The 22,399-nt window shown below is 40.7% G+C and overlaps 1 protein-coding gene and 1 long non-coding RNA gene across 2 annotated transcripts; one reads left to right on the plus strand and one right to left on the minus strand.

The window, feature by feature from the left end:
• Window positions 1–1,834: 1,834 nt before the first annotated feature.
• Window positions 1,835–4,176, minus strand: LOC133707051 (beta-amyrin 28-monooxygenase-like). Its single transcript, XM_062132593.1, has 3 exons — window positions 3,146–4,176; window positions 2,510–2,697; window positions 1,835–2,399 (listed from the first exon to the last, which is right to left on the minus strand). The coding sequence occupies exons 1-3, from the start codon at window positions 4,155–4,157 to the stop codon at window positions 2,088–2,090; spliced, it is 1,512 nt and encodes a 503-aa protein (XP_061988577.1). The 5' UTR covers window positions 4,158–4,176; the 3' UTR covers window positions 1,835–2,087.
• Window positions 4,177–21,443: 17,267 nt separating this feature from the next.
• LOC133743001 (uncharacterized) lies at window positions 21,444–22,072 on the plus strand. Its single transcript, XR_009862855.1, has 3 exons — window positions 21,444–21,593; window positions 21,747–21,834; window positions 21,940–22,072. It is a non-coding gene; the product is annotated as an uncharacterized LOC133743001 (long non-coding RNA).
• The last annotated feature ends 327 nt before the right edge of the window (window positions 22,073–22,399 follow it).

Consider the following 22,399-nt stretch of genomic DNA (forward strand, 5'->3'; position numbering starts at 1 on the left):
AGTGGTCAAAGATGTAAATATCATAATAGGACAACTTTTATCAAATGGATAGCATTGATTATCAGATGGAGAACTTCCTTACAATACTGAGTACTTACATATTTTTTGCTCTAATATTAATTTTACCATGTTCACAACACAAATGTTGTCAGAATTGTAAAATGATTGATGATCTTGTAAATGATTTTTGTTTTTGAAGTAGTTACTATAAATAGAACGGAAGTTACCACTTTTACATCAATTGTTGTGGGTTGTGGTAAAATGTGTAGTCATTGTAGTAATCATTTCATTAATGATAAAAACATAAAGATTTATTACTCTGACAACAAATTTGTTGTCACACTTGCTAAATTGTCCACAAACTATTACATTAGTTTAGGTGAGTAATTACTACAAATAGAACAAAAATGACCCTTTTTTACATCAATTGCCGTGGATTGTGGTAAAATGCATAATCATTGAAGTAATCATTTCATTAATGATAAAAACATAGAGATGTACCATTATAACAACGAATTTGTTATCACACTTGTTAAATTGTCCATAAACTAGTAAATAGGTTGTAGGTGGAGTAATTACTACAATTAGAACAAAAATTATCGTTTTTACATCAATTGTTGTAGTTTGTGGTAAATTGCGTCGACTGAAAGTAATTACAACTTCGATGATGGAAATTACACAATATATTACTTAAATTACGCAACGGAGAACTTCATTACACCAATGAGAACATACGTTCTTTTAGTCAAAATATAATGGTTTACCTATATGATAACACATTGTGGTAACGTTTGTAAATTAGTCCAAAAAACAATAATAACAAGTTGTACGTGAATTAGTTACTACATCTAAAACAAATATTATCTATTTTTACATTAATTGTTGTGGTTGTCATAAAATACATGTAAAAAAAATTATATCTTGTTAAGGAAAATACTAATGTTATAATTAATTAGTAATATGGACTATTTAATTAATACTAATTTCATGAGCCTAGATTAGAAGTTTTTTGTTTTTAATAAGGAAAAAAACGTAATTGTCAATAGTGTAATTGTTAATTGAAAATCAAACATGAATTGGCTAATGATAAAATTAATTAGTAATAAATACTATTTAACTAATAGTAATGGGCTAAGGACTATGTACTGTGTAATGACACCTATCCTCCCTAGTGGGAACTATGTACTGTGCAATTCTAGTCTGTGTTACTATGAATGAAATCATTATTTAACTCAAAAAATGGGCTAAGGACTAAACAGATTTACCAAATATTAAATATTTTAGACCATTAGATATATTACTAATCCAATAGTCTAAAATACTTAACAAAATGGGTGTATAGCAAACACCTGGTATCTAAGAAAATTCCCTTGGTGCGGGCTTGGAATTAAGAAAGATGGGGAGAGAGTTGTTAGACGTTGTAGGTGGAGGAAACACAACCTCCATTTCTAACTCGATCCGGTGGTCTGGTCGTGTGTTGTACCACACAGTTTGTTCACTTGAGTTAAACACACACTAGACTTACCGGGAGACGCTGCAACTTGAAACTTACTATTGTACGTACAAGATAACAAATTGATTGGTCAATCAAAAAACATTACGGGAGTGACAAACTAATAGTATTATTGTTTAAGTGCTTAAAATGTATTATTCAAAGTGCTGAAATTGATTGATTTCATGGATTTATCAACTTTTATATACCTCATTACCTCTGATACAGAAAATTCTAGCTGATCATTTTCCATTGATCTGTGTTATAACACACGAGTTTTTTTTACTATTTTAGCACACGTGATGAAAATTGAATTGAAGTTAAACGTAAAGAGCAAAACTATGAATAGAAATGAAAAGTTATACACAATATTGGGCTTCAATACATAGAGTTAGCATGCATATATTGTGCCATATATCCATCAAAATTATTCAGACCCATCGTCTTGTACATATTAATTCCCCTCATATACATAAATATAACAAATTACTAGTTGAGTAGCTAGCTCTTTGTATTAAACCAACCACTTAATATAGATATACTTGGTGTGCGTACAAAGTGGCAGTGTGTGAGTTCACGTCGTCGTCAGTTTGACTCACAGTGATGATGTTGATAGATGAGGATAAAGGCGAACTGGAAGTCCTTTGGTAGGAAGAAGAAATGGGGTCATCACCATTTTCTCGTCAGGAAAAACCTTCTCCCACCTAAATCTGGTGACCAAGTTATGCATGAAAACCAAAATCGTAAAGCGAACATATTCTTTTCCAGGGCACATCCGCGGTCCTCCTCCAAATGGGACGTATGAAAAAGGAGCTGGTCCTCCTCCGTCGAACCTTGATGGGTCGAACTTTTTCGGATCTGGGAAGTACTCTGGGTTTCTATGTGTCGAAAACACACTCCAGTATAACTGCATGCATAGGTAGTTCATTTCATGAGTATGTAAACTTTTAATCATAGCTAGAGAAACCAACACACACATATTATTATATATTATGAATGCATTATACATGTACAAACCTTCATTCCTTTAGGAATCAGAAATCCTTCATAGACAAAGTCGGTCATGGCCTCTCTAAAAGTTCCAGGATTTGGCGGCTCCAATCTCAACACTTCACATACAACATTCCATGTGTATTTCATTTTTTGTATGTCCTCCCAGTTGAGCAACTCTCCTTCTGCTTTTGAATCTGCTATCTCCATTTGCTCTGATAAAAGAGATTCATTTCTACGTTTTAGTATTACTATAATGAGTTAACTGATTAACTAAGTATGAGATGGTCACTTGCTTTGTGGCGGGCAGGCCGGGCCAGCAAGTACTAATTATATATCGAATTGAACCAGTACTTGATATAATGTTATATGTATAGATGTCTTTATATAGGTCTGTGTAATAGCTAATTAACTACTGGGTGAAAACATACTTCGGTCAAAAATTAATTGAGAGAGGAAAGATCCAGATATAAATTTGATTAGTAGACAACTAGACATCGTAATTTTATTCAGCCAGAGGTATATATCAGTTTGGAAATTGAAATAGGAAGATGGATGTATTATAGAGATTAGAGATGATCGATAGAGGATTAATTATGCTTGAAATATATATGTAGCCAGATTGTCCAAAAAAGAAAAACAATGCTTTTAATCTGTAGGTACCTTTAAGGACGGCATCATAAACTGTAGGAAGCTCCGATAGATACATGATGATAGAACACAAGGTGATGAATATATTGTCATAAGCAGCAATGAGTAGACCATTTAACTTGTTGGCGATGTCGGTTTCGTTCATTTGTTGGCCGTCGCTATATTTCTCCAGCAGCAACTTAGACATTAAATCTTGATTATTATTATTTTCATCTGCTGCCACAGCTGTATCTAGATCTATTCTCCTTTGTTTAACCATTTTTTCAAGGTCCTTCCTGACCTGCTTGGATGCTTGGATGGCTCGGTTGAATGCTGTGCCAGGCAGATTTATGGGCAATGAAATGAAGCCTGCTGCAATATGCTGAATTGACTTCTCTAGTTTGGCAATCACTGCTGGATCCTCCACGTTTAAGAAGATTTTACACACCAATGTGAAGGTGTGCATCTTTGTTAGGGCTAGAACTTTGACTTGTTTTTTATCCGACCAGAACAGGTCCAGATGACGTTTGGTGACAGCATCCATGATCCCTAAGTACTTTCGGAGAGAATCGGGGCCGAGAAACGGAGATAGAACTTTGCGGTGACGAATGGACTCCTCGGCGGTGTTTGTTTTGCTGGAGCTGGCAAAGATGGTGTCGATGTTAGCAGGCCACCATGACTTCACGAGTTTGTTCTCGTTCGAAAACAGGAACTTGTTTCCAGCGGCCGAACATAGCACCGCCATGGATTCACGCAGCAACGATGTGGTGAACACCTTGCAGCTGCTGCTTTTGCTTTTGGAATCTGATGATGAGTACTTGATCCTCCTTTCTCCTATGAACTTCTCCGGGACACCCCTTTTGGCTGTCATCAAAAAAGCAAGGCCTTCACCGATGATGGGCCAACCTGAGCTTCCTGGTGGGAGCTGAAGCTGATGATGATGATGAACTTCATTTTTGCTAGCATTTCTATTCAACATACGAAAAACATAGTAGAGAGAAACAAAGAGAACTAGCACAGAAAGGATAAGCATCTCCATTTCCATCTCAAAACTCTGAGTTCTAGCGTGATAGTTCTGCGGTATTTATATGTCGTTTATGGAAAACACAGCCACCTTGGCTTTCGATAATAATAACAAGATTTTTTTGTTTTTTTTGGTGGATGCAATTGGGATGGCGGGCGCCGGCCGTAGGAGAACTTTAATTTGACTAAAGTAGAGAGAGTCCGTAGGAGAACTTTTTTTTTTTTTTTTTTGAAAGGAGGAGAACTTTTTTTTTTGCTTTATAGAAATCGTACAGATGGACTTTTGCAATTTAGTAAAACATAGAATGGCAAAAATGTCATCACACTATTCATAAGAAAAACCTTCCTTTAGTGTGTGTGTATATATAATTTGGAAAGAGAGAGACTTACGTGGGGCACCCGCACCACGTGGATATAGGGCTGACCAATTAACCCCCAGCAGGGGGGTCTTTTGGGTATTGCACTTTGAAAAAACAGTGGCAGTTTCGGAACAAGGAAAAAAAATTCTGATGTCTGATTGGCTTACCCTATATCCACGTGGTGGGAAAGCTCCTACCTAAGAATTTCTCATTTGGAAAACACACTTTCCGAATAAAGCATCATGATCACGTGCATGACGTGGCATATATCATAGTAAGTTAGTCAGATCCGCATGGACTGAATAACATTCGAATTAATTTTTTACAAAATCGATGAACAACATACAGCAGGCTTATTTATATGTAGTTGTGGCACTAGCTTGTCCGCACATTCAGTGGCAGAACCAGAATTTAAAACCCGGGGCGGTCCAAAATATGATTATACACAATCACATTGTTACAATTTGGAAACAAGTTTAAAAAGTTCAAAACTTTCCGTATTGTTTTCTACAAAATCTTGTACAAAATTCTTTCTTAATTGTTATAAATACAAACTAATACATTGTATTAAAAGAATTATTAGTTAACCTGTTATTACTTTCTTTCGTTAGTGATACAATCAAACAAATAATACACATAAGGGGGTGTCCAATCCAATTAAGCCATGTTAGTTAATTAAAAGTGAGACCACCAAAAACTTTGCTTTTTTTTTTTTAGGAGGGTGGGGGTCCAAACCCCTGCAACCCTCATAATAGTTCTGCCCCTGCACACATTAAGGTGAAATTAATTCTCCATGCATAAGGTTCTTGCACCAAGGCTAGGCTTAAATTCATACGTTTAACAATGGAGCGCACCAACCTCTGATAGGAGCATTTTATGCGACGTTTTATGTGTTTTTCTACTCACATTTTGCTATGTTATTTCCTTTAACTTAATCATTTTAACTTAGTTTAATGTCTTTAGGTACATTTGAGCTACAAACGAAGAAAATGAGTTGTAGGAAGCAAGAAAATGGAAAGAAATGAAGATTCTTGAAGGTTCTTGATGTTTCTACTTCAAACAAGATGTGGAAGACATGTGGAAGCATCCAGAAGTCTCAAGAAGATCATTACCGAATTGGACACAAATTGTGCTTTAAAAATCAAATCCATTACAGATTCGGAAAACTGCCACTGCAGATCAGTCAACTTCAACGGAGTGTCAAAAATCGTTCAGAGCTCAGAAAATTATGATCTTTATATGGATGGAAAGCTACGGATGTCTAGTTTCCAGAACGTTTTACAGCTCATCGATATCTATTTTATAGAAGAAGTTATGACCATTTTAGTGCACTGAGGTCAAGTCTGCCGGAAATCTGTTTTGTGTCAAAGGAGTTCTAACTCAATTTTGTTTCTTCATCATCTATCTTAGTTTGTTTTCAAACTTGAGTACCATTTGGACAGAACATTTAGACTGTTATAGTATAAATATATTATAGTATAAATATCTATATCTTGTAATAGGTACTTGAGTGTATAGATAAGTACTTGAGTGTGTAAATATAGGTAGGAAGACTTGTGTGGCATAAAGTATATGGGGAAGCAACAAACATGGCAGCTCTCATAATTTCAGCAACCATGTGGAGCTGCAGCTATGATCATTGAAGCCACTATAATGAGTCGACTTCTTACCATTACATTCACACTACAATGTATTCCTATAAATACCCTCTTTTGTGAGAATAAAAATATACCTTCCTTCATCCATCTCATCTTCTTTGTCTCTCCATCTCCTCTCCATTTTCCTTTTCATTTTCTAGTCTTCTAGTTCTGCATTTTCAAGCAAAGAGGAGAAAAAGAAGAAGCCATGCAATACATCAATTTCCTAGCCGCCATCCACCCTTGTGTCGTCCCTAGAAGATTGCTTGCTTTCAAGGATCTTCAAGTTCTTCGTCTCAAGGCTTTATCATTCATCTTTCAAGGTGTATTATATCCTTTCTCTTGTTTTCTTTGTTTGATTTTGTAAGACTATGAATTCTAGTTAACAAATAATGTTAAGGGCAAAGTTTAAAGCCCGTTTATATGTTTTGAAATAAAGTTGTGATTTCTATATGTTGATTTATATGTTGCTTATGTGAGATTGATCAATTGATTTTGTTTTATGGAAAACTTTTATATGTTTTTGTTCTTTGGTGCGCAACTTAGAATGATTGCATATAATTGGAGCTAGTAATTAGGTTCATGCTTTGTGACCCTAATTCGAATAAGTAGTAAAGGCTTTGGACAAAAGTCGAAATCAATTGGTTTGTGTTATTGAATAGACATGCTTTGTGTACTAGGATTAATACAATTATTGACTAAACTTTCACTTGCTCTTAATGATTTGAAACTTGAGTTTGCATTGGTTGCTTTGATTGTGTGAAACCTGTTTTCAAAATATATTGGTTAGGTGCTTTGCTTGATCAATTGTGTAAAGGGAAGTAAAATAAGGGACATTGGTTGCTTTGATCTTTGTTTCTTGGTTGATATATTCTCGTCTCATAGATAACCAACTATTAGAATTGTGACCGGATTTCTTGCATATGGATGTAGTTTTGATCTTTGTTCCTTACGTTCCACCTTTGTAAATGTGTTTTTACATTCTCTTTATTTTATTTTATTTTAAATCCGATTCTATAATCATAAACCCCCTTTATTTGTGTTCACTTGTATATATATTTTCTTTTCTTTGTTTTATTTTTGTAAATAATACTTCTTATTGTTTAATTTCTTTATTTGTTTACACAATTACAGGTGTACCCTCAATCCCCGGATAGAACGATCCCTATTTACCATATACTAACGATGACATTTTACAGGGTTAAATTGCGTGCTACTTTCGAGCGTGTCAACCTCCAACTAGAGGTGGCAAACGGGCCACTAAGTACGAGCACGGCACGCTTAAAAGTGACCCGGCACGGCCCAAGCCCGTTAGTGGCCCGGTACGACCCGAGCACGTTAGAATAAGGGTCGGGTTGGGCCTAGGAATATTGGCCCATTGGCCCGGCCTGAGCCCGAGCCCGTAATGGGCCCAGCACGGCCCGAGCACGACATATTGTGGGCTGGCCCGTTACAAACACAAAATTTCATTTTATTTTTTAAAATATTAAAAAACTACAATGAACAAATTTGAATATTAGACCTCTTTATTTAAAATCTCATGACAATTCCACCAATGCTATTAATGATGTCAAAATAGTGAAATAAAACATTATATCCTTGTTTTGACATAAGTATTTTTTCTAAATATTAAATATATGTTTATTAATAAAGACTAATCTCATAATAATACAACTATAGAATGAAGGAAAGAATAATATGATACTAAATCTTCATTATATTAATAAAGATTAATCTCACAATAATATACTAAAAACAATATATTTTGAGTTATTTTTTCTTTCTTTCTTTCTTATAGTGGAATATAAAAAATTATTAGAAAACTAATCGTAAAAAGCTAAGATTAAGAAAAACGTTGTAGAACTTAATTTATTTTAATTTTCTAAATAGTTAAATAAAATTAATTTTTATTTGTTTAAATTAAGATTTTAAAATCGTGCTTTATAGTGGGTAGGCACGAGCACAACCCATTTATTGACCCGGCACGAGCACTGCTCGGCACGATATGGGCTCGGGCCATGGGCCGGACAGGGCTTAATGTTTAAGTAAATGGGCCAGCACGAGCCCGACATGATAATAAATGGGCCGGCCCAAGCACGGTACGAAGCACGACTAAGCCCGCTTAAAATGGGCCGGGGCGGCCCGTTTGCCACCTCTACCTCCAACCATTAGCAACTGAACTTGGATCCATGTGCATAATTAGTGGCGGATCTAGAAATTTTTCTCAGATAAGGCAAGATTATTAATAGACTTCTTTTCAATTGGTTTTCAAAGAAAATTTTCTTATATTTTAATTGTAGTTATAAACTCTTAATTTTTTTTTTTTTTTTTTGTAGCAATTACATACATGAAAATTGGAGCACAAATAGATATCACTTATTAAAGTAAAATTATGAAAAAAAAAATATAAAAACTAAAATTATTGTTAATGCTCAAAGTCCGGCGGTAGCCGAACCTTCGTTTAACGCGGGTCCGGTGGGCGGACCGCTACTCTGTGGATTTGGTGATCTCCGCTAGCTGTCAAACGAAAGACAGGGCGTCAGAGGGAGACCGCGTTGGGCGGTCTTCACTTCTCTGATGCCTAAGTCAGTCAATGCATATAGACAGCATAACAATAAATGAGTAGTAAATGCGTAATTAATGAGGAGAGAGGAGAGAACCTTTTATAAGTGAGGAGGAGGCTGATCTTCTCCTTGTTTTCAATGTGGGACTGATGTGCTTCAGTCCCCAGCTTCAGGAGCTTCTGATGCCATCTTGGCACGGCGCGTGGCGGCGCATCGGCGGTGGTCTGGGGGTGATCCGAGGCTCAGACTGTAGCTCGCCTGGCAGTGTATCTGTATGTTATTCCTTTGGCGGGAATTAGTACCTCTGGCGGTACAATGAGCGTAGCCCATTATAGCTAATTATGCTTGTAAATGTACATGTATGTACAAGTCCCCCAAGTCCCCAGTCAAGGAGGGCAATCTTGGTTGGGGAGTTGTTCAGCGATTTGAAGCGTTATCCTCCGCTAGACTTGCAACAGCATAATTAGCATCAGTGCGTTGTCAACCATGGATTTACTGAACAAACGCTTTATACCCTTTCGGGTGGGCCCCTGCTAGGCCCTCCAGGGAGTCCCCCACTCCCCGGCTAAGATGGACCTCCGGATGGTCGGCAAATTGTTTGTTGAGGGGGAGCTGCACGGAGCAGAGGGTGTTGGGTAGCGAGCCCAATCTTTAGTACCCAAGTGACGGGGGTCAACGTGCCTGATCAGGGTCGTCGTAGACTGTTGACAAGTCCCCGTGTCCTGTAGGGACGGTCTGACCGTAACGCCGCGTGGCGGTCGTTGTCAGAGTGAGGTGTGGCCTCGGGATCCGCCGCTGGCGGATATCCCCCCACTGATTGTAGCAGGAAGCAGCGTCCAGCAGACGTGCTTGGCGGTATTTTAATGAGCGATATTGCGCTGAACAAAGTACGCAACTTGCAAGCTGAAAAAGGGGGTTCTGCTAGAGGTGTGTAGCGGAAGACGCCCCGCTTTCAGGATGACAAGGGAGAAGTTCCGCTGGCGGAGTTTCGCTCAGCGGAGACTTCGTCACTTGGAAGGTGACAAGGGAGAAGTTCCGCTGGCGGGTTTCGCTCAGCGGAGACTTCGTCACTTGGAAGGTGACAAGGGAGAAGTTCCGCTGGTAGGGTTTCGCTCAGCGGAGACTTCGTCACTTGGAGGGTGACAAGGGAGAAGTTTCGCTGGCGGGGTTTCGCTCAGCGGAGACTTCGTCACTTGGAATGTGACAAGGGAGAAGTTCCGCTGGCGGGGTTTCGCTCAGCGGAGACTTCGTCACTTGGAGGGTAACAAGGGAGAAGTTCCGCTGGCGGGGTTTCGCTCAACGGAGACTTCGTCATCACTTGGAGGGTGACAAGGGAGAAGTTCCGCTGGCGGGGTTTCGCTCAGCGGAGACTTCGTCATCACTTGGAGAGTGACAAGGGAGAAGTTCCGCTGGCAGGGTTTCGCTCAGCGAAGACTTCGTCACTTCGAAGGTGACAAGGGAGAAGTTCCGCTGGCGGGGTTTCGCTCAGCGGAGACTTCGGACGGTTGGTGATTTCTTCCCAAGTGGTTAGTTCCAGTAGACGCTTCGTCTGATGGTGGTCGACACGTGGCCAACTCCTAGAGGGTTAGCGTCTGGAGGCGTGTCTCCTAAGCCTGGCCGTCTTCTCGCCATTAATGCGAGTAATTATGGATTCCGTAACCGAGGCGACGCCTCAGTTAATCCGGAGAGTAAGTGGAGACGTGGGACACGTGTGACACGTGTACGGCTGGTGTGCGATGTCGTTTTTCAGTGGACGGTTTAGAATTCGTTGATGTTGACATAAAAGGGGGGGAACCCAGCGAGATTTGACACTTTGCTAAGGCTCCAAACTCTACTCGTCGTCTTCACGCTTTGCTCATCCGAGACTGAAGAAAGAGGCTCCTGGAATTTCGTGGAGATATCGTTCCCGGAAAAATGAAGATTTTCCCCATCGAAGACTATTGTTCACCATTATGCCGGAGTTTTCGCCATTAAGGTTAGTATCTTGATTATCTTCCCTGTTTCATTGGATCTGTTGGTTTCTGGGTTTTGGTGTTTCTGTTTCTGGGGTGCTATCTGCTCTTCTTCGGTGTGTTCTTAGGATGTGAAGTGAGATTTGGGGGTGGGTTATGGTGTTTGGCAGAGGGTTGGTGTTTAGGGATTTGCTAGATGGTCGAATCTGGGTTGAGTGTGTTTGTTCTTGTTTTTGTATTTTCTGGGTAAACTGTTCTTGATGTTCTTGGCTATAACTGATATAGGCATAGGCTAGATCTTGTTTGAGCTAACTGCTTTGGGTTTTAGGTTTTGGGATGGCTAACGTCGTAGAGATTTCGAGCAGTGAGGATTCCGGGTCTGACCTGTTACCGCCGTCAACCGGGTGAAGCGGATGTTCCGGTTGCCAGGTTCGGTGAAGCTGCGTCAGCCGACGGTGGACGAGAAGGCATCGATTCTTCCAGAGAGGTTTGCCGCCGTGCACGAGGCGATATTCCGCCAAGAAGTGACACTCCCGCTGGTGCCCAATCTTCAAATTTTGGTGTGCGAGTTTGGCCTTGCTTTTGGGAAAATTTGTCCCAATATGTGGCGGTTAATGTTGGCGCTGAACTCACTATGGCGGTTGTCCGGTTGTGAGGGACCAACTGTAGCGGAAGTGCTGCACTTCTACGAGCTGGTGTATGTGAAGCGCCAAGGTTGCAGAGGGCAGGTGAATTTGAGCCTCTGCCAGGGAGCGCCCAAGCTGATCGAGAACCTAAGGGATTCCATGTCCTACCGGCGGGGGACCTTCTGTGTTGCCACGGCGGGGTGGGAATATCAAGCTGGGTCCAACTAGGGGGAGCCGACGTTTAGGATTAAGTCGGAGTTTCAACATATCCGAGGTTGTTTACCGGTTTCCGCTGAACATAGCTGGCGGTTTCTCTTATGCATAGCCTTGTATTTCTACTAACGATTACTGTTTGTTTGTGCAGCGGGCTTGCGCTATAACATGACTCGTGAAGAAGAGTGTCGCGTGGCACGCATCAGAGGCTGTTGGCGGAATCGCAACTTGCTGGATTTTCGCCTTCTTACCGGTTAGGAGTTGTTGGTCGATCAACGACTGACTCGTGCCGTTGGTAAGAAATCTCTGCCACATTGCACTTTCGATCAGAGTGCCTCAGGCTGACTGGTTTGTTGTTTTTTTTTTTTTTTTAGAAACTCCGCCAGGTAACAAAGCGAGCCGCGACGCTTTTGATAAGGCAATGGACCGTGCAGAGATCGACAACTTCCTGGAGACCATGTATGCCTCCGGGCTGGCGGCTCAGCAGACGGTCGTGAACCCGGAAACGCTGGCACTGAGCCCGTCCGAGGTTCCGGTGGTGCTACCTATGCCGCACCACTCCCACCTTGGTGGTGACGGCCTGCCGGTCGTTCAGGCGGGGGCCAATGTGGATGGCGGGAAAAAGGGGTCTGCTACCGCCGCGCCGCAGAAAGAGAGGGTGCCTGCCAACAGGCACGGCTCTCATAAGGAGAAAACGGTGCCGCCGGCGGAGACCTTCACCGCTGCAAGGGAGGAGCCACCGGCGAGGGGATCGAGGCCTGCTGCTGGGAACACTAGGGTGCTCCAGCGAAGGCGCCGGCAGAATGACTCCCCTGATGAGGAAGAGGGGGACGATGTGGAGACCATTGGGGCCCGCCAGCAGAAGAGGGCTCGACAAGCTCCGCCCAAGGCTCCCGTGGTCGAGGAGAGAGAGGTGCCCGCGAGTGACCTGGACTCGTTCGCCGCGTATGCAGAATTCATGACCGACAGTGAGCGGGAATTTCTCTACCACCTCTGCGAGCGGCTGGGGTTTGGCCGCCTAGCGGGGATTTCGCGCCCAACGGCCATTGACCAGTCGCCCTTTAGCTCGGCCTTCTGTCACTTGCCGGTTGGGCTGCATGAAATGTTCCTGGCGGCGTCGAAGCAGCCCCGGGTTGAGCGGGAGCTCAGGGAGGAGATCCAGGGTCTTCAGAGAGAGCTGGCGGAGGCAAAGGACAGGCTGGCAAAGGTGGAACGGCGCCTGACAAAGGCGGACTGTGATGCCGCAGACGCCCGCGGCAAGCTGGCGGTGGCCATCAAGCGGGACTTGGAGCGGAATGCCCACGTCTCCAAGCTGGAGCAAGACATGGCCCTGCTGCAGGAGCGGGTGGCCGCCAAGGATAAGAAGATTGATATCCTGCAGCGGGAGTCCGCCGCCAGGCTAGCCGAGGTGAAGAAGCTGGAGGGTGAGGTCGCCCGCTTGAGAGCTGAAGGGAGCCGCGCTGCGGCCGCCGCTGTTGAGGCATTCAAACAGTCGGCTGATTATAAAAAGGCAATGACTGAGGCGGCGAAGACTGGGGCCCTAGCCAATGTGGAGATGCTGAAACAGAAGGGCGCTATCGACTGGGTGAAGGCGTCCCAGCCCAACGTGCCGCCAGCTCAGAATGCCCCGCCGGCGAAGGGTGTGGTCCCCTCTCAAGTGGAAGGTGCTCGCTCGGGAAACGGAGAGAGTGGCGCACGCCCGGCGGATGGCTCCCAGCGGACTCCTCCTTCTACCCAGTCGGAGGTGTCCCGTGCTGATTTCCTGGCGGCTCATACTCGGGCGGATGGTACCATAGAGACTCCAAGTCCCACCGCCCGAGGGTCTGACCAAACAAGCCGCGCACACCCGCCGCCGCATGCTGAAGGTGAAGATGCTGAGGCCAACCCCTGATAGATGTTGGAATAGATGTTGTAGCCGCTGAGGCGTAAACTTTTTTTTGTAATGAACATTTTTGGGTGGGGAGTCCCAGCCCTTTATATGAAATGAAGTTTTGAATTTTGGTGTTTGTCATGATATGCTTGTACCGCTAGGGTTTTGACTTAGAGTTTTCTTTTGCCAATCAATGAAACATTAAAGGAATTAAGATTGGTCCAAGTGCACCATGTAGCGGACGTGGTCCGCTGACGATTGCTGGCGTTGCCAGTTGCCCTCAGTGCTAGACTTGGTAACAATGGTTTGAATAATTCCTCGTTTCATTGATAGCTGATTGATCAGCGTGTACAAAAGTGGGGTAGTACCCGTTGGGTAGCTTCCCTTAACTAAATATTGAACAAAAATTTAGCTAAGTCAAGATGCTCCTGGGTAGCGGCATGACTATTTGTAGTAATACCGAAGGTGTTCGGTATTCCAAGGGTGGGTCGTTGTGACGTCATCCTTGCCCATTAAGTAGAAAGTGCCTGGGCTAACGACTTCCACAATTTTTTATGGACCTTCCCAAGTTGGGCGGAGTTTTGTTGGCGGTGGAATGACTTCCTTCATCACCCAGTCCCCCAATTGGAGGTTCCGGGCTTTGACTCTGGCGTTGTAGAAACGCGATACCCGCTGCTTGTTTTGCAAGTTGTGCAAATGGGCCTTGTGTCGTTTTTCCTCTAGGAGGTCCTTGTCCAGGTTGACGCTGTCGCTGTTGGTCTCTGGGCAGTAGCCTTCGACCCTAGCGGTAGGTTGAGTTACCTCAATAGGTAGGACAGCCTCTGTTCCGAACATCATACAAAAAGGGGTTTCGCCGGTGGCGGAAGTTGGAGTTGTCCTGATGGCCCATAGAACTTCTGGAAGTTTCGCCGCCCACAAACCCTTGGCGTTGTCGAGTTTCTTTTTCAGCAGCTTCTTGATTATCTTGTTTGCTGCTTCGACCTGGCCGTTGGTTTGGGGGTGGGCAACAGACGCAAAACTCAATTTGGTGCCAAGGTTGGCTGTGAACGATATGAGTTCTTTGTTGTTGAACTGTGTGCCGTTGTCTGTAATGATTGTATGTGGGACACCATAGCGGCAATAGATGTTCTTCCAGAGGAAGTGAATTACCTCGGCGGTAGTTATTGCCGTCAGTGGCTCTGCCTCTATCCACTTGCTGTTGTAGTCGATAGCAACAATGATGTATTTGAACTGGCCCTTGGCGGTTTGAAATTTTCCCATCAAGTCGAGGCCCCACGTAGATTGAACCCATGGGCCGATGATGATTGACAGCGGCTCTGCCGGTGCATGTGGGAGATCAACATACTGTTGGCATTTGTGGCAAGATCTTGATATCCGCCGGGCGTTATCACCGAGTGTGGGCCAAAAGTGAAATTGAAATAATGAAAGGCTGCTAGGAATTTAATTCAACATCGTCTGATCAACATATATCAACACCAAGTTCACCAACATAGCAGCACATATTGTCTTAACAATTAACAACATAACAAATTAAAAGCCGAGCCCAACGTTGGAATGGAACCAATCATCAATCATCAATCTTCAATATCAAAGTAACCACAGTCAATATCAATCATAATCGATCAATATCAAAGTAAAGTGTATGGAATGGAACCTTCAATAGCTAGCATCTCTGGGAGTCTTAAAGCCGAGCCCAACGCTCTTCCAGAGTTCCAGAAGCGATTGCCTTATTTGCCTCCCTTTCCAGGCCTCTTTCCCTTGCCACTCTTCTTGGACCTGCAACCACAGTCATATGTCAATTCTCTCTCAAACTCAGAAGATAGAAAGTGATCTCCAGCTCGGATCTTAATCCCTGATAAGCTAAAAGACTCAACAAGCATATAGAAATATCAAATATAGAATGAATTGGTGCAGAGACGCAAGAGAGTGAACAGACCTGGGAGTCTGGGACAAGAGTGAGAGATGAGAGGCTGGAGGCAGAGACGCGGAGAAGACCAGAGCCCAGAGGTGAGGAAGACCGATTGTGACCGATTGTGAGGGACTGCTGGAGGCGGAGTCGCAGAGAGCTGAGGAAGACAGGAAGTGAGGCTTGAGGAAGATCGATTCATCGATTATTCGATTTGGGATTTTAGGTCTACTTACTAATCACATGTGGTCATGTCCATACTAACACAATACACTTCGAAAACTAACCTCTAATTGGACGACACGTACACAAGCTCGGGTTTTCCGGTCCACGCAGTCACCGCCAGTCAAGAACCGGGACCGGACCGCCACGTTGAGCATAGGGACCGAACCGGCCCGAAAGCACTTATTTTCAGTCTAAAACTCGGCCCGAACCGGCCGGTCCGGATCGGTCCCTTCCAGTTTTTCGGGCTTTCGGTTATTTATGCCCACCCCTAATTGGAACTCTAAGGCTGTGTTTGTTTCACATATTTTGGGCATTGGGAAAGGAATGTCATTCATTTCCTGTGTTTGGGAGTGACAATGAAAGGGAAAATGCTTTCCAATGGAAAGAAAAAAGAGGTGGAAAATGATTCCCCCCAACCCACCCCGGATCCACTTTCCCAATGGAAAGAAAAATGATTCATTTCCTTTCCACAAACCAAACAGAGCCTAAAGGTAACCTGAGCATAAACAATTTTTTATCTTTTGGGTTACATTTACCCTTGTCGACTCGATGATCGACCAAGAAAATCCTACCTCTAGGTTGCTTATTTCTTTATCTATGGCTATTGAATGTATGTCCACAAAGACGTTAATTGATCAATTTACTGAATCTTAAGTTAATTCCAAAAGTACTTGTTCAGGGAGTTGGTCATTTGAAAGGTCAAATTGGCCTGCTCCAATTTTGATTTCCTTTCTTTTTTTTATTTTTTTATTTGATCTGGAACCAGATCTGATTTCTGAGTTTAAGGCCAAATGGCTAATACAGCAACTGTAAATCCGATCCATACCTCTTTCCCAAATCCTGATAGTGTTAAAAATGGTTGGTACAGTTGGAAATGGAATCTAAAATAGGGTATTAATATTGTGGCAAGGGTTTCATATATGGGACTTTAATTGTTTATAATCTGCTTGAAAAATTTGAACTCTTGGGATGGAGAAGACAAGAAGGAAGGTGGGGAATGACAGAGATGAACTCATGAAAGAATACAATAGACGGTCTGGGTTTTGATTAAAACCAGTTTAGTCTATTCTTACTTTGGATGAGAAGAAGCAAGGATTCGTGAAACTAGGTTTGCGTTTTGATATGGGTTTGTTACTTTGGATAATCAAACTAGATTTGGTCATAACCAAAAACAAAAATCTTCAATTATGTGAGAAAGATAGTAGACCAAGAACAGCAGGGAAAAAGGCAAAAAATAGAAAAAGATGTTTAAAAAAATAAATGGATTAAGACATGAAGGGGCGAAAATGTCCTTCAAAATATGCCAGCTGACAGTCACCGTAATTGAGCTAACGGCTCCACGTTCGATTATTCAGTTGGGGTGAGAACCTCAGATATCTTTCTGATATTTTTGAAATTTAAGATACAAAAATTTAAATTTTAAAATGACAAAAAAAATCAGGTACTATATAATTAAGCAGTATGTGAATCTATTTTTAAACGGCTGTATGTGCACTTGACCTAAAACTTTACGGTTTATATATTTATTGGAAAAGTTTTGTGGTGATCGAGTACTGCAATGTATTGGAAAAGTCTTGTGTTGGAAAAGTACTGCAATGGTATTGGAGAAGTCTTGTGTGGTGATGGAAAAGTCTTGTGATGATCGAGTACTGCAATAAAAACATTTATTGGAAAAGTTTTGTGTTGGAAAAGTGTATTGGAAAAGTCTTGAGGTGATCGAGTACTGCAATAGAAACATGTATTGGAAAAGTCTTGTGTTGGAAAAGTGTTGGAAAAGGAACATGTATTGGAAAAGTCTTGTTCTTGTGGTCAACAGACTGTTATCTTACTCTGTTGGAGGTGGGTGATAAAGCCAAGGACAAAAAACTAGTGGAAGGCTGTTGGACAAAATAATTGAGGAAGAAGGCTTTAATTGACTAGTTAGTTAACTTCTTGTAATAAGATTCCATCTGCAACTTGAATCTTAACACACCTTTGTACGTGTAGCGAATTTTCAAGTCATACACGTGGATAATTTTAGGTGATGTGGAATCCGTGTGGCCGTGAGGCCTGCACACATGGAGTAACCTGACTATGATTACTTTATCATGATATCTGAAGTTCACATCTAAAACCAATTAATAATGGATGGAGTGACATAAATTTTTATAAACCCACATGCAAGGTTTTGTTTTTTTCATGTGGGATATATATATATATATATATATATATACGGAGGCGTTCCAAAGAGGACATCCACACTTTCGTTAAAGTGCGGACGGCGCTGCTGCAGCTCTGCTCGGGGCGCGACGGAGCAGTGGAGGTTGCCGGAAGGACGCCAGGGGTCGGGCGGAGAGGTCTGCAGTCGGTGGAGTCGCCGACGACGTCGTTGCAGCGCTACCCAGAAAACCTGCAGTTGCAGGTCGGGTTGCTGCCCAGAACCTGCAACTCGGACCTCCTCCGACCTCGAACACTGCCCAGACCCGTCCGCCAAGCCCCGAGCCGCCGTCGCCACCTGGAACGCCGCTGTTGCGTCGCCGTCCGCACTTTAGCAAAGTGCGGACGGCCGCTTCAGAACCGGCCTATATATATATATATATATATATATATATATATATATATATATATATATATATATATCCTCAACATTCATATTGAGGAATGCTAGCTACCTTCCCCTTCTACCTTTCCCTTTCAACCTTCCCCACTCAACAAATGACACGTGGATTCCACTACCACTTTAAACTCAATATTTATTACATGGAATAACTAATTCTATTTTTTCCATGTCTACCCTTTACAATCTTTTTATATATATTTTTGCATTTATAACTTTTCGCTGGGTTTTTTTGTTTCCTTTTCTAAGTTTATAAAACATGAATTGATAATTTTTTTTTCCAAAGAATCCCTAGTACCAACTCACAATAAAATTTCCATAAAAAAAAATATTAAACTCCCAAATTGCGCCCCAAATTGTTTTGTTCTCTCCCTCTCTCTTAATTTTCTATAGTTTCCTATCAATTTCATTTTTAGATCTCCATCATAATCAGAGTTTTTAATTTGTCCTTTGTTGAAATATTTATCTGGTTTGATTTTGCACTTTTGCTTGATCTTTCTATTCTTTTCAGAGTCTAGTTTAGTTCTTTTTTCTTTTCAATTTTTAAAAAACAATTTGTTGTCGATCTTGTTCATATTTTACATTCAACCCATAGTTTGCAAAAGATATTTCCCCCATCAAAGAAATGAAATTGAACGAAGATTAAAAAATGGGAATGAATTTCAGAATGGATGCTAGAGAAATAGAAAGAGATAAAGAAAGATTTGATTGGACGAAGATTAAAAAAGGGGAATGAATTTCAGAATGGATGCTAGAGAAATAGAAAGAAATAAAGAAAGATTTGAGAGAAAGGGAAGATAGGTGTGGGGAAGTTTGACCTAGATTAACCCGGCCAGAAAGAAAAAAACCACAAACCAGATTCTCAAAATAACAATTAAAAAAATGTCAAATTAATTAAGAAAAAAGAAATGCAAAATAAATTAAACATCCTACAAAGTCAAAGTAAAATATAGAAAGAAAAAATGTGAGACATTTATTAGAAGGGCAAACATGGAAAAAAAAGAATTAGTTATTTAATGTAATAAATATTGGGTTTAAAGTGGTAGTGGAATCCACGTGTCATTTGTTGAGTGGGGAAGGTTGAAAGGGAAAGGTAGAAGGGGAAGGTAGCTAGCATTCCTCCATTCATATTATATGCAATTTGACTATTTGACTATTTGACCAGTCCATTACTTAATTAATCTAACACATGTAATTTGACTATTTGACTATTTGATCGGTCTATTTGACTATATAACCTAACACATATATATATATATCCTCAACATTCATATTATATGCAATTTGACTATTTGACTATTTGACCAGTCCATTACTATAATACATAATTATATGCAGTAGCCTAGAGACTAGTTTCGCTACGGGAGGAAATCTGCTGTCCCCAAAATACATGTGCCAAACCTGTCCCTTCAATAGCAATTAGACACCTGTGTATCAACTCAACATCTTACTAACTCTGTTAAACCCATTAGAAAAAAGATGCACAACAAATAAAGAAAATAACCAATCTGGTGTTTCTTGATCGATCATTCACCCAAAATCAAACCTTCGTTCTATAAGATTTCAGCACTTCGATAGAGACTCTTATCAAGCTAATGTCTTGAACTTTTACCTTTTCTGGATCAAAAAGAATTTGGTGAGCAAAATTTTTTCTTCTACCATTCACACCCAGACTCTCAGTTCTTGTTCTTCAAAAATATTCAAGTAATTTGTTTTCCTGAGTTGTCATCATCGTCCTCAATTCTCATCTGGGCCGAGTCACCATGCTCTTTACCATCACACAACCATTTCTCACTCATATAGAAAACTGAAAACCTTAGAACCCCCAATCTTGAAATTTCACCTGAAAGTCTTCACTCTAACAAAGCCACCCTTACTGCTACCGATTACAGAAGTTATCCAAGAATAGGATGATAATAAAATTCATCATATCAGATTCATGTCAAGAAACACCATGCTAAAAGCACCTAAAGTCCTATACACGAGTCATGTAATTGAACTTTCATTCAATTAGATACCCAGATCCAGCAAATCTCAGATTGCATAGAAGAAACCCAGAATGTAATAATTCAATGAGGACCCAATGGCCAAAAGAAGAATGAAGGGCAGATCAAGACGAAGAAAATAACTTTACTTGGAACTTGGTAGACACAAGGAAGCAAGGACTCGAGCCCAAGAGCCTCACTTTGTTTGAAGTATTGAGGAAGGACGAGACTTCGATATTTTTTATTTTAATCTTGTTACGGATAAAAGAGTTAACAGAGTTAGACGGTGTTAAGTTAATAAGACAGGTGTCAGAAATATAGATAAGAGACAGGTTTGACACAGGTATTTTGGGGACAGCAGATTTCCTACATGATATTGCAGAAAGTCAGTCTCGGTTGGCGGTTGGCTACTTAATTATTAGAGACATTCAAATCATACACTTGACAATCCCATTCTTTTAATGCAACACTGACCTTGGTTTGTGTTTGCATGATTAGATTTTTAATTTGTAAGTAGCCAGTTGGAATTGGAAGCATGAAAACTCCAAGTTTAAGCTTAGCAAAATTGCAGTATGGTGGTAATTTCTTCCTTACCGGCTTCCGGGTCGATCAGCTGGCTTATCCGTCGATGCCATGGAGGCAGCTGCAGGGATATATGCTGTTGTTTAATTTGATGGCAGGAGAATTAGTTTACATTATATATGGCTTTTCATTGATGGAATCCCAGGATGTTCTTTTCAAGAATTTTTGTGTGATTGAATTATTTAATTCTTTTTTGAATTTTCTTAACCATTTCTGATAATGCTTAGTCTTCTTTGCAACTGTAGGTTATGATAATTAGTCCACGGAACAAGTTTTCCTCTACTTTGTAGTGTATTTTTTCCTATCAATGATATTATATTCCTACAAACAAAACAAAATTGTAGCTGTAGTCTGCTGTAAATCAAACTTTGGGTTACAACTGACATTCCTTTTTTGGGAAATTCTAGTGTACTTGTGGGTATCTCATACCCACATTTATAAAAATGACAACAAATTTGTTGTCAGAGTGGTAATGTTGAGTCATATTTTTTGTAATCTTAGTTCTAATAATAGTAATTATATCTCTTACGACATTGTTACAAGCTTTTGAACAAATTCGTTGTCAATGTTGTAATTTTTGTTTAACTATATGTAAATAGTGTAAATGAATATGGTAATTTTTGTTCTCAATGTTGTAATTTTTGTTTAACTATATGTAAATAGTGTAAATGAATATGGTAACTTTTGTTCTCAATGTTGTAATTTTGGTTCAAATAATTGTAATTTTTTGTTCAAATAGTTGTAAATGAGTGTATGAGATACCCACAAGTACCATAGCTTGTCTCTCCTTTTTCTGACTATTGTTTGGCAACATTTTTTTTCTTGAATTTCTCATTTCTGAGTAATCTTTCACAACTGCATGTAGGTTGGTGATCCTCTTGAAAAGGTTGCACATAAAGGAATAGATTGGAGCTTTAATTGATGAGAAGGCCATGCCAAAAAAGTAAGCTGATCTCCTTTTGACATTTAATATCTCTAATCTATACCTGAAGTTCTGAATCTATTGTATATAAGGCACATAAAGTTTCAGATACTTTCAAGTTTCAAAGACTAATCTTGTTCTTGTTTGAATGTTAACTAAATTCTCCTGTTTTAGCCAGATAAATGCTGGGGAGGAATTTGCTTGCTAGGGTGACTTGAAAGGAATGCAACTCTGATCGTTTCTTGGCATCATACTCTGTTTGGTAAGTACGTCTCTTTTCCACTATATAAGTTGATCAGTACTTGATGTTAATTGCACATTATATAAATGCTTTACTTATGCTGGTGTTTTGCTATTCATTTTGAAGCTCCATTAAAATCTACAATGCGAACAAGAATAGGAAAGGAGGATAATGAACATGATGGAGATGGTCCGGGAAGACAAGAAATTGAGGTGTTAAGAAATGTAATTGCTCAAAGTCTAATGAATGCATCTACTTAGCATTTAGTTGCAAATTTCAAGTGACTTTAATATATGAGTTAAATACTGTTTACTCCCTATACTTATAGGGTTTCATCGTTTCAGTCCCTGACGTTCGAATTTCACCTAAAAACTCCTCAAACTCTTAATTTCCTCCCAATTAGTCCCAGTCGTCAAGCTCCGTCCAAATTGTCCTTTAAATTGCTGACGTGGCATCCATTTCGCGCCAAAATGTGAATTTTACCCTCACTGTTTTTTTTTCTCTGTTTTTTTTTCTTTTTTCTTTTTTCTTTTTTCTTTTTTCTTTTTTCTTTTTTCTTTTGACCCCTTCTTCTTCCAACTCTCTC

Source organism: Rosa rugosa, chromosome 4 (assembly GCF_958449725.1).
Source record: "Rosa rugosa chromosome 4, drRosRugo1.1, whole genome shotgun sequence".
NCBI lineage: Eukaryota > Viridiplantae > Streptophyta > Magnoliopsida > Rosales > Rosaceae > Rosa > Rosa rugosa.

Coding starts and splice junctions, on each gene's coding strand:
- LOC133707051 (XM_062132593.1), bottom strand. CDS start 4,157: ATGGAAATGGAGATGCTTATCCTTTCTGTGCTAGTTCTCTTTGTTTCT. Junction 2,698..3,145: donor TTATGATGCCGTCCTTAAAG/GTACCTACAGAT, acceptor CTCTTTTATCAG/AGCAAATGGAGATAGCAGAT. Junction 2,400..2,509: donor TGATTCCTAAAGGAATGAAG/GTTTGTACATGT, acceptor CTATGCATGCAG/TTATACTGGAGTGTGTTTTC.